Genomic DNA, 17,602 nt, shown 5'->3' on the forward strand with positions numbered 1-17,602 from the left:
ATGATTCATAAGACCACTACCATCCATGACTTGATCATGGATGGAGGACTTGACCTGGCATGTGTAACAGAGACTTGGTTGGATGAAGCAGATGGGCCTGTCCTTGCCGCTGCTTGTCCACCAGGTTTCTCTTACGCACAGCAACCCAGGTCATGTGGGCGGGGAGGGGGGGTTGCAGTGATTTTTAGGAAGTCATTAGTTTGCACCAGGCGTCCTATTGGGAAGACCCAGTTTTCTGAGTGCATGTTCTGGAAGTTGGGCAATAGGGGCAGTACAGGATTCCTTTTGGTGTACCGACCTCCCCGCTGCACCAAGGATTCCCTGCCCGAGCTGCTTCAGGTCGTGGCGGATGTTCTCCTGGAGACACCTAGCTTGGTTGTCCTAGGGGATTTTAACATCCATGCCGACACGACCTTACAAGGGGCCGCTCGGGACTTCGTGGAAAGCATGGCCTCCATGGGGCTGTCCCAGAATAAGTCTGACCCAACCCGCGGACATGCCTTGGACCTGGTGTTTACCTCTACGGATGTTGGTGATCTGACACTAAGTAAAAGTGAAACGAAAGAAGTGCCATGGTCAGACCACTTCCTGGTGCAACTGGACTTCTCTGCGACCCATCCCCTCTGCAGGGAGGTGGGACCAATTCGGATGGTCCGCCCCCGCCACTTAATGGATCCAAATGGTTTCCAGAGAGTGGTAGGGGATGCTTTATCCCATGTTGATGGCCTTTCAGCTGATTCCCTGGTGGCCCGCTGGAATGTGGAGTTAACCAGGGCTATTGACTGTTTGGCTCCGAAGCGCCCTCTCCGATTGCATGGAGCCCGGAGAGCCCCGTGGTTTTCCACGGATCTGAGGGCAATGAAACAATCGTTGAGACGGCTAGAGCGCCGGTGGCAGATAACTCATTCCGAATCTGACCGGACACAGGTTAGAGCTCAACGTCGAGCCTACCAAGTGGCGACAGCGACGGCGAAGAAGACTTTCTTCACCGCCTCTATTGCATCTGCAGAAAACAGCAGCAGGAGACTCTTTCAGGTGGTTCACAATTTAGCGGAACCACCTGTAACATCGGGGCCCAGTACGGGCCACATGTTCTCCTGCAATGATTTTGCAAATTTTTTTGCAGATAAAATCGCTCAGATTCGGGAAGAAGTAGACTCCACCGTGGGAGCAGGGCCGGGGCGGGAGAGTGCTAGAGTCCTGTCTGGTCAAGTTGTGTGGGATCAATTCCAATCTGTTACCTCCGAGGATGTGGACAGGCTGCTTGGACGAGTGAAGCCAACCACCTGTCTCCTGGATCCTTGCCCATCCTGGCTTATAAAAGCTAGCCAGGAAGGACTGGGCGATGGGCTTCGTGGGGTGGTGAATGCTTCCCTCCGTGAGGGAGCCTTCCCAGACCCGCTGAAAGAGGCGGTTATTAAACCGCTTCTTAAAAAAACATCTTTAGATGCGGCCACGATGGCCAATTATCGCCCAGTCTCAAACCTTCCATTCTTGGGCAAGGTGATTGAGCGAGTGGTTGCTGAACAACTCCAGGCACGCCTGGAAGAAGTGGACCATTTGGATCCCTTCCAGTCGGGATTCAGGCCTCATCATGGGACTGAAACTGCCTTGGTCGCACTGGTTGATGATCTCCGGCGGGCTAGGGACAAAGGTGAGAGCTGTTTCCTAGTTCTGCTGGATCTCTCAGCGGCGTTTGATACCATCGACCATGACATCCTTCTGGACCGTCTTGAGGGGCTGGGAGCTGGGGGCACTGTCATACAGTGGTTTCGCTCCTTCCTCCTGGGCCGTGTTCAGAAAGTGGTGGTGGGGGATGAGTGTTCAGACCCCTGGGCTCTCACTTGTGGGGTGCCCCAGGGTTCTGTCCTCTCCCCCATGCTTTTCAACATTTACATGCAGCCTCTGGGAGAGACCATCAGGAGGTTTGGGCTGGGTGTTCATCAGTATGCAGATGATACCCAGCTCTACCTCTCTTTTAAATCAGAACCAGTGAAGGCGGTGAAGGTCCTGTGTGAGTGTCTGGAAGTGGTTGGAGGATGGATGGCGGCTAACAGATTGAGGTTGAATCCTGACAAGACAGAAGTACTGTTTTTGGGGGACAGGAGGCGGGCAGGTGTGGAGGATTCCCTGGTCCTGAATGGGGTAACTGTGCCCCTGAAGGACCAGGTGCGCAGCCTGGGAGTCATTTTGGACTCACAGCTGTCCATGGAGGCACAGGTCAAATCTATATCCAGGGCAGCTGTTTACCAGCTCCATCTGGTACGTAGGCTAAGACCCTATCTGCCTGCAGACTGTCTCGCCAGAGTGGTTCATGCTCTGGTTATCTCCCGCTTGGACTACTGAAATGCGCTCTACGTGGGGCTACCTTTGAAGGTGACCCGGAAACTACAACTAATCCAGAATGCGGCAGCTAGACTGGTGACTGGGAGCGGCCGCCGAGACCATATAACACCGGTCTTGAAAGACCTACATTGGCTCCCAGTACGTTTCCGAGCACAATTCAAAGTGTTGGTGCTGACCTTTAAAGCCCTAAATGGCCTCGGTCCAGTATATCTGAAGGAGCGTCTCCTCCCCCATCGTTCTGCCCGGACACTGAGGTCCAGCTCCGAGGGCCTTCTGGCGGTTCCCTCACTGCGAGAAGCCAAGTTACAGGGAACCAGGCAGAGGGCCTTTTCGGTAGTGGCGCCCGCCCTGTGGAATGCCCTCCCATCAGATGTCAAAGCGATAAACAACTACCTGACATTCAGAAGACATCTGAAGGCAGCCCTGTTCAGGGAAGTTTTTAATATGTGACATTTTAGTGTATTTCTCATCTCTGTTGGAAGCCGCCCAGAGTGGCTGGGGAAACCCAGCCAGATGGGCGGGGTACAAATAATAAATTATTATTATTATTATTATTATTATTATTATTATTATTATTATTATCCTTTACCTTCAGAACTTGAACTTGACCATCCATGTTGATATCTTTTAAGACCTCACAAAACGATTTGCAAAGTTCCACTGCATAGACCTAAAGTGCAAATAGCACAAATCAATACACACACCATGCACAATTCTGCAATCAGTCTTATACTTCAAAAAGACTGACATTCACATGAACAAATGACCTTGGGGCTGTTGTTATCTCTCAGCCTAACTGACCTCACAGAGTTGTTGTGAGGATGAAAATGAGTAGGAGAACCATGTATGCCATCTTGAACTCGTTGGAGAAAAGGTAATCATAATAACTACCTGTTACCAACTGTAGGTGTTCCCTCTCCATTTGATTTGAATATAATCTCAGGCTTAGAAATTGTTCAAGAACTAAGAGCTTTGACTTACTACAGCTCCGACTCAAAGAGACCCAAACCTGAACAGAGAATACTCTTCCATGATGAACACACAAGTTATATTGGTCATTCCTTCATATTGCATTGTACACTGCTTCAGAGTGAGCAATGGGAGAAGGGGCTACAGAAGGAAGCCCAGTACCTGCCTGGGAAATTTGTGCGCCTCCAATATCCTAATTCAGCCAGGAAGATATTTTTCGTGGGGGGGCAGGGCTGGCAGGAAGTACCTGAAAATCATCATCTTCTGAAAATACTTTACCATTTGAGAAACATTAGCACCTATGATCATCATTAGCCCATGCTCATAGCAAGCTGAGCTCCAAGCTTCAATTGCCACCTCTAAGTTTCCCATGTGCAGTGGGATTTTGAAACTGGAGGAGTCAGCAGTCAGAAATCCTGATGATATTATGATAAAGTACGGTACTTGAAAAGATGCTTCCCCCAAATTAAAACAAAAGCTTTATGGGGCAGCCTATTGTTGATAAAGTTAGCGCCATAACTATAAATATGAGGAATTATTAGCGGCAGTAATTAACAGAAGGAACAAAGGCACTCAGGAACAAAGATTCTGTTTTCAAGCAAATCATCCATTCTAATCAACAAAATAATAAAATACTTAATTGGCTGTGCAAATAGTACACTGATGCTTTTATCATACAGGTGGATATCCTACTAAGCTGTACTCTTTTCAGGGCCTGCTTAAAGCATTTCTGTTTAGGCAGGTCTATCTAGAGACGCATAAATGTTGATGTTTCTTAATCTTTTTAGCTTACTGCTGATTTTAATTGTTTTTAACTGTTTACCTGGTTTAGTGGTAATTTTAATATTTCTTAGATGTTTCGTTACAATCTGGCAGTATATAAATTTTGTGAAACAGCAGAAAGTTAAAAATACTAAATCATACTCAGAGTATATGGACTTAAGTTATCCATGACTAACTCACCTATGCTCCATCTGTACCTTAATTTTATTATTATATTTCAGTTACTGCTACATCCACACATTTTCATCATTTGTCTGGTGTGATTTAATTCAACTATTCCAAATTATTTTTCTTTTGGTCCGACTCCGATCACCAGCAATTCACTGGAAACAATTTGACAGAGCTAAAAATAAAGCAATTGCAGTGGGCAATGTATTAAAACTGATGCTGATCTTCCAGGTGCAGAGCAGGCAAACCATGGTTTAGTGCTACTTGTATGATTTTCCATTTGCTGAGCATTTTATAAATTCACTCACTCAAAAACAACAAACCATACAAACACACCAACCTCAAACTATGTTTTGATATCCTGCTTTGGAAGCTTCCTGCAAACCATGCTTTGTGAGTCAGTATAGGTTTAGATATAATTCCAAACTATGGTTTGACTTTATGTTATTTCTGAATATAGTCCTAGACAGTTTTGAGGTGCTCACTCTGCCTAAAAGCAAAGTTGGCCGGCACAGTGAGCTACCATAAATAAAGCAAAACTGTGCTTAGAGAGTTTCAGAGAATATGTAACAACGAATCCTATTTTATACATACCTGAAGAAATTCAGATGGAGATAGAAAGAGATAGCCATTGATGATCTTAAAGCAGGTTCTGAGGTTTTCCGAACTTAGTTCTACAAAAAATAAACATCACATCATGTTAGGATCTTTGCCACAGTCTAAACCACCTTAACAAATATTATCACACACTGTATTTATCTGTATTTTTTTCTTATAATGTATTCTACCATCACCCATGCATATTTATGTTCACATGAAAAATTATAGACCTAAGGTTCTCCACTCATACTCCAAGCATCCAAGTGACAAGCTCTGAAGTCAATTAATCAGAAACCTAAACATATATATATTGTTAAAAATGAGGTATTGGTGCCCTAGAAATAAGTGCATAAATCTCACTTACAATTTAATTGGTACCTTGGACTAATGTAACGGAAAGGCTGTTACATTACGATGACAGCCACAGTTCGGCAGGATGAATAAAAAAACTTTCTTGTTAATGTTCATGTGAAAAGTATCTCATGATAACTGCTACTTTCTCAAGTCTAGTTTGTAACTGCAATGTGCAAAGAGCATTCTCCTCCTTTCATCAGCTACCGCTGGAAAGCACACATAAAACTGTACAACTGCCCATGAGGGAGAGTTTGCTGGTGAGCAACAGCAGCAAACTATTAATTCTAGTGAAAGAACAACATTGTGCCAGACTCAACTGCTGAACTCAGCTACTCGCTGGTGGTTTTCCAAACTACTGATCCAAGTGACCCAATTAACTTGCTTATACAAAGCAGGCCAAGTAGGTTTGGATAACTGAGTTAATGCGCAGACCTAATTGTGAACATCTCATTTGAATCTCTGGAAAACAGAATGCTTGCTGAAATCAGAGCTCTTTTCCTAGACCAACCCAACCGGATGGCACTAAAAGCTTTCTGAAAAGTTATGCTGCAGAAGGACTTTGCAATGCAGCCAAAGGTAATTCTAGAAGTAATTTAGAGGACTAGCAAATTGTTTTATGCAAGATCGGACATTTTGCCCATCTATCCCAGGACCATCTCCTCTGGTCAGCAGCAGCTCTCTAAGGTCTTAGAGCAGCCTTTTCTATCACCTGTCGCCTGACCTGGAGATGCCAAGGACGGAACCTGGGATTTTATCCATGTATATTGCTCTACTACTGAACTATAGTTCCTGTCTATTTTCAGGCTGGAGGCCACATTATCTACATTGATCTATTTAAGGTTGTACTGTCAACTCAAACTATCACTATGATAGATTATGGCGACTACATTTCGATGAGTTATTGTCATGACTGTGGGTGCCCATCTAGAGGGCCTTCTCGGTAGTGGCGCCCTCCCTGTGGAACGCCCTCTTATCAGATGTCAAAGAGATAAACAACTATCTGACGTTTAGAAGACATTTGAAGGCAGCCCTGTTTAGGGAAGTTTTTAATGATTGATGTTTCAATGCATTTTTAATCTTTGTTGGAAGCCGCCCAGAGTGGCTGGGGAAACCGAGCCAGATGGGCGGGGGATGAAGAAGAAGAAGAAGAAGAAGAAGAAGAAGAAGAAGAAGAAGAAGAAGAAGAAGAAGAAGTTATTTTCCGAAGTGGGGACCTGGTGCGAAATGCTGCAGTGTGGAGCAATCCTATTCCCTTTTCTATTCAGCCAGCCACGTCCTCCTCCACGACACTCCATTCCAATCTGGCCATCTGTTTTCCCCTTTCCCAACAGCCAGGAAGCACTGCAGGATAACTGAGCATGCTCGATCCTTTCCTCCCTAAGGTACTTCTCTAAAACCTGGGGTTTTCTGTAGCCTGCCGGTGCCTCCCTTTCGTACAAGAATGTTGTTGCTTTAGCTACAGAAGCATTAGCACATATTATCTCTGTGCATCAGAGATAAAGGGGAACAGTGGAAGTTTAATGGGCACTTTTCAATTCTTCCCCTAGTTTAAATTTTAAAAAAATGTTTCAAGCACTTGTGTATGAAAAGACTGGCTTCAAAGTATGGGGGAAATGTCTGATAAAATCTCACAACTCCTGTCCTCCCTTGACCCACATTACACTGCATCACATGCTGCTGTGAAATGTGCTGCCCTGGAGGAAATGCAGCAGTTGAAGCTGTAAATCAATCACCTCTAAAGGTAATTTGCACCTGCTTTTGCTCTTTTGCCCAGAGGAAGAACCCACTAGATCAGTTGCTGACCAAGTGCAAAAAAACAGCAAGAAAAGGGAGAAATCCTCACATCAGAACAGAAGATGGTCTAAATGCAGCCATAGTTACTCTATGAAAACAAGTGCTAACAATGTCAGAAATAATTTTTTTACATGTCATCATTATTCTGGCAATTTGTTAATAGTGGAAATTTGAGAGCCAAATTCAAAACCGATCAAAAATTAAAATGCACCCAGGGTTGGACTAAGACAGGCACAGGCAAACTCCGGCCCTCCAGATGTTTGAGACTACAATTCCCATCATCCCTGACCACTGGTCCTATTAGTTAGGGATAATGGGAATTGTAGTCCCAAACATCTGGAGGGCCGGAGTTTGCCTATGCCTGGACTAAGACCTTTAGAGAACTGAAAATATTATGGTGTCCCCCATAAAGAATACTTAAGTCTGAGCTTTGGCAGACTTCTGGAAAAAAGAGGTTCCAAGCTGAGGCAAAGCCTCTAAGTATGCCCTCCAGACTGACATGCAGGGGCCTCTAGAAAGAAAAAGTTATATGTGCAGAGACAGGGACAAGAAACAACAAAGAAGAAAGGCTTGCAGTGTCACAGAACTGTGTAATGGTATATGTTTTCAAAAGAGCTAAGAAATACCTACTTTTATTAAAAGGTTCTCCAAAACATGAACCATAAAGGTTATACTTGGTTAGTGAAAATACTACAAAATACTAAGTGTTTAAAAAAAAAAACAGGATGCTGTCAATACATCGCTATAAATATAGTAGATACAAATAAGGACTCTACAATGATATGCACTTAAACTGGGTAAATCCCAGTGGAATTTCAGCTTCTTAACTGTCCCTGGATTGCGGCTTTTATGGATGCAGAAGAGTATGCACCAAATATACAGATGGCAAATTGTGTACAAGATATGATTCAGGATTTGTTTTTTAAAATTGTTAGATCTTATCACTAGGCTCTTCCTTGGAAGCGATGTACTTGTTCATCTCCTTACATGAACAAGTACAAATAGTAAATAACATGGGACATGAAATACTGCTAGATAGGTTATGAATGTAAATGGTATCCATGCAGTTCATATTAGATTTAAATATTGATAACTCACCAAGAAGAGCAGACATGTTCTGAAAAATTCGCAGCAACTCTGGGGTAAGGCAAGGGCTATTCTCTAATGTTACTAGCCTAGGGAAGGGGGGGAAATAAAAAAAACTTATTTATCATTGTTTCCATTAATATGTTTCTTTAGATCTTATTTTATGGTTTGTATTCTGCAATAAGAAAGACCTGCAACAGGTATTGTAGCTTTTCTATGTCTGTATGCCCTAGAACTCAATGAACATTATTATGTTTTTAAACTCCTTTATCAGTCAAACTACAAACGAAGGTCGTCATCATGTGATGATACTCCTAGAGTCAATGGTAACTATTAAAAGTGAAGCTTTCCACTCTGGTCAACTCTCAAGGTCAGCTGTTTCCAAATCTGTCACTTACACATATTATTTAAAATTAATATTTAAAAGCATGCTTGGATATCTAGACTACAAATAAATTTATTTATTTAAAACTATGTATAAAATGCTCAACAGTCAAAAGTATGGTGGTGGCGTACAAAACATAAGAATAAAACAATAATAATACATTAACTTCAGCAGTAAAACCGGAAAGGAACTGTTGGATCAGAATGCAGGAAAGGGGGTTAAAAGATGCTCGAGTTTTTTCCCCCTTTAAAAAAAAAATGTAGCTGCCCCAGTGGCTTGCTAATATAATACCCTACATCAGGAGCAGGGGATCTTTTCTAGCCTGAGGGCCACATTTTGTGTCCATGGTGGGCCTGGCCGCAACAATAAATGGGTGGCACAATGAATGTGACTCTTATTTTCATAGGGCAGGCTACATCATTACTGTTGTTGTTGTTGTTAGAATTTATATACCCACAGGCCTCAAGGTAGTTCACAAGATAAAATCAGAATATAAAACCAGACAAAAGCCACACACACACACACACACACCCTCACCCTCACATGGATTATTACAGTCTGAGGGCCTATTCCAGCTAGGCTGAAGCACTGAATGACACAGGGCAGAGTGAGTGGAGGGCAGCACCTGTGGATCAATGGTGTGACCTGGAAAGAATCCTGAGGGCCAGATAAGGAGGCCCCTGGGCCAGAGGCTCACCACCCCTTCCCCACGCATTCTGATCCTTTAACAAAGCCCAGTCACATTCCTTACCCAAATTCAAATATAAAATTGCTCTGGTTTTCTGAAGGGAGTGGCACAAAATGCTTACCACAATTCTAGTCCGTCTTCTAGAAGATACACATGAGGGGGCTGGGAAACATCAGTGCTTAGCTGAATAACCGGGAGCAGGAAAGGATAAAGATTCTTGCTATCTGCTCCTAAGCCCTGAAGAAATAATAACACATTGATCAGAACACCTGAGTACTTGCTGCTACAAACAGGAGCGATAGCAGATTATTGAAATTTTTGAAAAGGCTTTCAGGAAAAGAATGATATAAGTAACTAACCACTATAAAAAGCCAGCAAGTGACTCTACTTTGAAGTAATTAGAACAGTCAGTTTTTTGGATAAGGCTTGGCTGACTGGGATACGAACCTCAGAGAAACAGGATTAGATACAATACTGTATTCTCTGGTTCACAGACTAGATATGAAAGGGGCAGCTTTCTCAGCTTGAACAACTTTCTTTTGTTGAAATGGCACTCTCCTGACTCCACACTATGGTTCTACATCAAACTTCCAAGAAGCAACAGGAGCAAAACATGTACCAGTAAACGCTCCAATACCCTCTTCTTCCAGTTAGGAAGACTGGAGAGAAAGATTGGGCAGGAGGGCTCATTGCTAGGAAAATGGACTCTTAAAGAACAAAAAATTATTGCAATGTTGCTGACATGTTTTTCCCCCCTCCAAGAACACTTCCTCATAATACTCACCAATGAAGATGAGAAAAAATTAAGCTAAAACAGGCTTTCACTTAGAAGTCACTAAGAGCTTGATTTATATGACAAGAGCTGCCAATCTACACTAAACAGCCCTAAATTTTAATCCTACGTTTGTGGACAGACTACTGGTACTCAGGTAAAAATTCTACAGACACACTTCTCCTTTTGATGAGTTACACATCCCAGGGACTCATAACCGGTGCAGAAAACAGATTCCAAGGCTAAGTCCAATGACCCACATCAAATCCCGGTAATAACCTTAATAGTTAAAGTATATTATTGACTCTATGCAAGCTCTGTCCAAACTAAACTCCAGATACATTAATTGACAGTAAAAGGACACGACCTTGTGCAAGTGTTGCCAGCGTGTTTAAAGAACGGGTCTTTGAACTCATTCTGTGTTGATTTTGTGCTGACTGCCAATACTAACCCAAGAAAATAATTAGTACGGAGAGGAGTAGCAGCTATTCCAGAGTATTATCTTGTATAAACTTATGGATGAAGGCAGTTGAGCTGTGAAACGTTGGGCAACTGAAAGCAGGGGCAGTGGGCGAGAGACAGAGAGAGAGACAAAGCCAGCCTGCTCAAGGCCCTAAAAGCTTATAATAAATATTTTGGAAGGAGGATTAGCATTGGAGGAATGCAGACTTCTTAGGGGTTTAAGGTACGCTGCAACGTTTTGATGTGGGTTCGCACTTGTTCTATCTAAAGTTTTAACAAGCTACAACACAAGCTAATGATCAGAGAGGGGAAAGAAGAAAAAACATCAGATATTTTACCTGGACAAGATGTATTAGGGTAGTAAGGATAGCACACCTCAACATATTGTGTTCTTCACTTTGTTTCCAAAGGAGAGGTAAATACTGAACCAAGCATCCTACGTAAGGTCTTATCTGTGATTAAAATAAAGTGGTACAATTTTAAGAGTTAGCTCTTAAGTTCTCATAGATTACAACCCTCCATGTAAGATTTTGTAGGAACAGCCTCAGGGGATTAAAAGGTTTCATAGGGACGAATGAATTAGAATTTTACTTTCTTTCCCCCCAGTTACTGATAGCTGCTTTGGGTCGTTGTCGCCACCCCACCCCCCAATAAGGAGTGCTACAACTGTATGGAAATCAACATCAATGCGTTCACAACCCATGTAAATTAAGTGATAATTTACTAAAGATAACAACTTCGACTTGCTTGTTCAGAATCGGGACACACATAGAATGCCTGAGAAAACATTCCAATGTCTGACGGGTTTGTTACAGAACTTTGAGTGGCTGGACACTATCAAGGTTCCCTCACTCCCTCAACATGTCTAAAGGGATTTGGTTCAAACAGTTCAAATGCTTAAAGGGGGGTTGGGATAGCGTTGGAACGGCAAATGCAGAAATAGGCCAATATTTAATGGTTTCAAAGTCTTGTGTTCCTATGAATTTAGATGTGCAACTGTTTTTCCACACTGAGGTGTCAACTTACTTGCATGTTGACTCTTTCAATTACACAAGACAGAACATGAAGAACTTGCATCTTTGTGTCACATTCTCTAACTTCTTGAAGAAGCTGAAAGAGCAGGGTAAACATAGATTCCAGATACTGCAAAAGAAAGACAACATGGGTCTGAGTTAGTAAGGACACTGATACAGTTCTTAACCGTTAATTCAATTACTCTAGGGACCAGCCACAAAATATCTGGGTAGTGTCAGTTTAACATGGGAAATACTGGCCTGTGCCACATTAAATCCATCTTCTCTGTTCCCATAGACCAAACTCCCAGAACATCCAAAGCTACACATCCTGACTTATCCACCATTACTTACACCATATTACCCCCAGGCCTCACCTTTCTTCTCAGTCTTTCCTTTCTTCAACATCTTACTTTCTCTCTGCCATTTCTTCCCTCACATTGTACATTCTCTGTTCATCCCACTCCATAGGCCCCTTCTTCTCAGTCTATTCAATTTGCCCAATGAATTACTCTAGACTTCACTAACGGCACAACACCAGCAGCTATGCCACACTACAAAATGACTTCCTGTTGTAAAGCAGCAAAATGTAGGTCCAGCATTTCAGGAAAGGGCTTAAGAAGGTGAGACAGAGACTTATAAACAGCCCAAATAACTACCTTGCTAAGAATACACTATAGTAATCTCACCATGCAATGTCAGTGTGGTCCGCAAGATGCTAATCATATACAGAACAGGAGTGTATTTTAGAGATTCTACAAATGATTTCTATTATCCAGGAATGTGTCCAATGTGTCCATTCTACTTGCACAGGAGTCAACTTTGTTCCTCCTTTCCCGAGCACCCCTTCAAAATCTGCTCCAGAGGATTGGAAGACTCTCTTAAGCAGATTTGGGGGTGGGGTTTCAGAAAGAGATGAAGGGAAGGCTGTGCTGTGCAAGTAAAACTTGCACATACAACATTTGATACAACTCCGAATTTCTACCCCTACTTCTTCACGCAACGTTCTAATGGAATTTCAATTTTCACTCCTTAAGAAACACTACTGAATCCTAACCACACCAAAGTAAGGGACTGCCTTTCAATTAAGTGATTTTACTTGCTTTTGAATTTAGTACATGACTGGGGCACAGGGAGGGGGTCACATGCACTTACTGGTAGAAACTGATCGGTCCTAAACTCGAAGTCATCCACAGGTAAAATGCAGTTAAGGAAAACCAAAATCTTTGTGCGGTTAATATTTTGAAACGAGCAACATTAAACCAAAGCAATTTCAGTGATTCAGTTAACAATGGAATACTTTAAATAAGGAAAAGGATATTTAGTTTCAGAGTTGTAGCTGTCTCAATACGGACCTGAAAGAAAATAATTAAACAAGAACAAATCATGTTGGTCAGTTAGATTTGTTTATAAAATATTTTCACAAAATATTCACAAAGTTGATACACAGTCCAACAAACTGTATGTTTCATTTCTATTGGTTGATCCCTGCCCCACGACATAGACACAGAATAACAAATTCAGAGAGTCTTATTTGAGAACTTGAGAGACCATTTTCTCCTTAAACATTTCACCAAGTGTTTTTCACCACCTTATTTTCACTCTATTCCCAAATTCCTCATTTTTAATGTATCCAAAATGAGTGTATTGATGTGATGAGCAAACAACCTTGTTTCAGATTTGACAATTCAAAATGGTACTCAATTGTCAAACTTGAGGACACAGGGGGAAGTGTATTTGAAGGTTGTTGGTTATTTTGTTTGGTACTGAAGATATTCTGGTTGAGAAGAAAGAGAAAATTAATATTGTGTAACAAGTCTGGGGTGGAAATTTTTCAGTGCAATATGGCTTTGCTTCAGACTGATATGCCTTACTGTATGCCTTATCTTTCTTATTAAAATTTTATCCTTCTACAAGGCTATTCTTCCTGCTATTTGAACAAGCTGCCAGTCAGAACTACCAATTCAGCTGCTGTAAACGGCATTATAGCCAAACTTTATATCTTTAATTTCATAATGGAACACAATCTGAACTGATTTTGAGATGGATATACTTTGTTCAAGTTAAAGATATACAGAGCAAATATATATTCAATGACAGAAGGGTGGGTCAAATATTACACAATCAAAATATAAAGAAACTAAAGTTTATGATCACAGCAAAACTATGTAGATGTAGTCAACTATCAAAGGCTCATTAATCAGCTTTGCTTGCATGAAAGTGAACAGTGTGGTTATTCTTGTAAAACTTATCAGCTCAGTCTGGTAATTTGAGGGCCCAATCCATATATCAAATGTGATGTACTTGTGTTTTCAAGTACTGGCAATTTATTATATTGTATTTTTTTATTTTTAGTTTGATATTTAAGTGCTTGTTGTATGAGAGATGGACATTGGGTACTGGCAGGTCTATTGATGGTGCGCTATTTCTCACCCTATGTAATTCAACCATGAGAAGAACAAAAATATTTTCTTTGCCGAGCTGCAGAATCGGAAGGCAACTCTTTGTCCCACATTTATTTATGTTTCATATATTGATAAGCCATTTAATACCAATACAATCTTTAAGCAGTTTACAAAAATAACATACAAAATAAAAGTAAAAGGTAAAGGGACCCCTGACCATTAGGTCCAGTCGTGACCGACTCTGGGTTGCGACGCTCATCTCGCTTTATTGGTCATGTGGGTCATGTGGCCAGCATGACTAAGCCACTTCTGGCGAACCAGAGCAGCGCACAGAAACGCCGTTTACCTTCCCGCTGGAGCGGTATCTATTTAGCTACTTGCACTTCATGCTTTGGAACTGCTAGGTTGGCAGGAGCAGGGACCGAGCAATGGGAGCTCATCCTGTCGCAGGGATTCAAACCGCTGACCTTCTGATCGGCAAGCCCTAGGCTCTGTGGTTTAACCCACAGCGCCACCTGCATCCCTTAACAGCTATAGATATAACAAATGACTGAACTGGAAAACTGCAGTAACAAATAAAACAATAAAAATCCCCCTGAAGCAAAACGTAGCAATACTTCTTGAAAACATCTAAAGAGTCAGGTATCCCTTCTCACTTCACCCTCCCTCTTGCCAAGGCACATCCTGACTCACAATATGCAGCACCACTTACTAACACCCAGATCTGGTGTAGATAGACTCTGAACCAATCTGACTACTACAGAAACACAAATCATTCAGTACCACTACTCATCCTATTTTTCTCCCACACCTCATAGACATCCACCATTACACAATATCCCACCATCCATCCAATCACTCCAATATCTCCCTCTCAATCACCTAAAGACGATCAGCAATCGCTCCATCCATTCTACTAAATGTGCACTGCAAAAACACCAGATGACAAATGAAATCAACTGACAGAACTGTACAAGATATCAAACCCAATGGCCACCCATCAAACAAGCAGATATATTGCACTAGACAGCAATCTGACTTTCATCCAGGTTGTTCTTGCCCATCCAAGACTCTCACTTGATGGGCATTGAAAATGACTGATCATTGCAACTCAAGCCCTGCCTACTGGATCTGGTCTGGACATTTAAAGCAGCTCTACAAATGTGACTCAGTGGATTGATTCCTCAGATGGTAGATATTGGCCTGCTGGCAAAGTAGAAAAATTTCTCCAATATACAGCATGAGCCATGATCTAATGCATACATGTTCTGCAAATATATACAATGGCGGATCATTCTCACAAATTTAACTAGTCCTCTGTAAGGACTTGAGCGGTCTAGAAAAGTTTCCATACAAAACTATAGTTAACTTTTCCACAGCTTTCAGGGGCATAGAGATGATCAAAGATAATAAAACTTCACAAACAGCTTTGGCTATGCATGTACTCAGAAGTGAGATTAATGGGACTTACTGTCAGGTAAGCCTATACAGAACTAAAGCTTGAGAGACCTTCCTAACAAAAGAGCATGAACAAAAGCACATACTATTTGCAAGGTAGAAGCAAAAGGCCAGTTACATGAAAAATAAATATTGTACGGAGTATTTGTCAAAGAGATTGATCTATACGTACCACTAAGTCTTGGTCTTGAAGCAAATTACAAATTGCTTCATACAGCATTGGTCTCAAGTCAGACTTGAATTTCACAGAAATCCATTGTCCAATTAGCCAAATCACTCGCCGACGGATTGGTTTATACCTTTAAACATAACAAAAGTTATTATGTGAAGAAAGGACTTTTAAGATTGTATTGAATTAAATTGTTTAAAGGTCAGTATCAAAAATGCTTTTCAGTACTGTAATTTCTACCAACAAAGTGTGAACACGTGTTTGTTTTTATAATCAACATCAGACTGCTCAGGTCTCTACCTCAGCCCCTGCAGAACACTGCAGAATAAACATTCCAAAGGTCTATTTCTATGGGAGAAAATACACAATGTCTCCACAATAATTTCAAACAGGTAAATTTGCTTATTTAAATCATAGAATATTAATGTTGAAAACATTCCACGAGTGAAATCTGTTGGAGGAACAGATTCTGCTGTCTCTAGGAAGGTATTTTGGCACTACAATCCTCACAATCCTTAATATTCATTAGTGTCAAGGATAGAACTTTTATATTTTTAAAAATAAATGCCCTTGAACTAACACCTTAGTTTCATAAAGACCAGTCATCATTTAGATTTTAATTTTATATTATGATGCACAGTTAGCTATTCAAAGAATATTCAACACTACGCCTTGACAATACAGGGATTATGATACAGTAAATCTTAAAATACTTTGCATTATTGCAACCCAAGTGAAGTTGTTACTTATAGAGTGCTGCCAAGGTACATGGTGCTACAGGGAGATTTACTTGATTTCAAGCCTCAAAAGACCTGCACGTAGCAAACCACACAACATGGACAAAGAACTGAGAGAAGTCAAAGCAGTCAAGGCAGCTGGCTGGGCCAACAGCTGTGTCAGACCCAGATCTAGAACAAGAAGGCAAGCCATTGGAGAATTCTATGCAATTCAAAACAGGCATGCTGCCAGATCAAAAGCTGATGCATCAATAAAAGATACTGCATATTTATTGCTTTTTTGAAAGCAGAGAAATCTACTGCAAATACCAATGTGAAAGTGAAGAACTGCAAAGCGTAACGGGAGAGTTAAGACTTCATACCAAAGCTTGCTGAATTCATATTGACAGACAACAGAGAGGGGCTTGTACCTGTTATGAGTGATTTGCAATTCCGCTAGCAGCTGGTTTCTGAACCACTGATCGAAATCCACACTGTCAAATAGCTCATATGCTGCCAGTCCAACTGCATTGTACACTGAAGGGGGGGGGGGGGAATGAAACAAAATACTGTAGCCTCTTTTGCAAAACGAATCTACTTAATTGAACGATGTCTTTTAAATACATCAATTCAACAAGAAATGTAACTCAGGTGCAAGGGTGTGTGGGGAGAGAGAGAGAGAGAGAGAGAGAGAGAGAGAGAGAGAGAGATGTATGCAACAATATCTGTGCGCAGTCAGAAAAGACTTCTGCAATGAGTCTTCACCTTTCTCTCCTTCCTGCCGTGGCCCACTTCCCATATGCAATGAGGCTTCCCCAGTTAAGATGGTGTAGGAGTGCAGCTTTATTAAAAGCAACTTAAAAGAACAGTAGTTCCGCAAAAACTACACCTCAAAAGCTGTATTCCAAAGCTGTTGCAGCCCTCCCAACTTCAGTTGATTATTCCAGTACTGGCTTTCAAAATCTTGGAACATTCTAATGCTGTCAGTTATTAGAACAGATTAAAAAAACAAGCAACTGCCAGTCTCTCTATTTAAAATGCGAAAAAAACAGAATTTACCAGCATCTTTAATCAGCAGAGTTTGGGTATCATCCATGTTAGTAGGACCTGAAAATAAATAATTAAAAAGCAAGTAAATCCATAATGCAGCAAAATGTATTTAAATAAATAATATGTAGTGTTCATTGCAAAAGCAGGGTTTCTGATGCGTTAAGATTTTTATTCTTCCCCTTAAAGTGGGAAGAGAGAATCTATGAGGGGCAAGTATTTAGGAGATAAGCCTAACAATATAATTTATTAAATTGTATTGATGTTGAATACTTTAAAACACAGTGTAAAAATGTTAGAATGCAAATAGGATTTGAGTAAGAACAAAATTGGGGGGTTAATTTTTTCATTTTATTGTGAGATAAGGTGAAGGTATAGAGCAACTAT

The 17,602-nt window shown here is 41.3% G+C and overlaps 1 protein-coding gene across 6 annotated transcripts in view; it reads right to left on the minus strand.

Moving 5' to 3' along the window:
• Positions 1-17,602, minus strand: part of IPO11 (importin 11) — an 82,501-nt gene that overhangs the window by 38,814 nt on the left and 26,085 nt on the right. For all 6 annotated transcript variants that reach the window (XM_083703444.1, XM_083703440.1, XM_083703441.1 and 3 more), the window contains exons 14-24: positions 17,228-17,275; positions 16,600-16,705; positions 15,456-15,582; positions 12,742-12,775; positions 12,576-12,616; positions 11,434-11,550; positions 10,746-10,859; positions 9,295-9,410; positions 8,113-8,189; positions 4,861-4,940; positions 2,936-3,016 (exon numbers count right to left, since the gene is read on the minus strand). In XM_083703444.1, the coding sequence (XP_083559570.1) occupies positions 2,936-3,016; positions 4,861-4,940; positions 8,113-8,189; positions 9,295-9,410; positions 10,746-10,859; positions 11,434-11,550; positions 12,576-12,616; positions 12,742-12,775; positions 15,456-15,582; positions 16,600-16,705; positions 17,228-17,275 (941 nt within the window). The remainder of the gene's footprint in view (positions 1-2,935; positions 3,017-4,860; positions 4,941-8,112; positions 8,190-9,294; positions 9,411-10,745; positions 10,860-11,433; positions 11,551-12,575; positions 12,617-12,741; positions 12,776-15,455; positions 15,583-16,599; positions 16,706-17,227; positions 17,276-17,602) is intronic.

The sequence above is a fragment of the Podarcis gaigeae genome (genome assembly GCF_964106915.1).
Source record: "Podarcis gaigeae genome assembly, chromosome: 11".
Lineage (NCBI taxonomy): Eukaryota > Metazoa > Chordata > Lepidosauria > Squamata > Lacertidae > Podarcis > Podarcis gaigeae.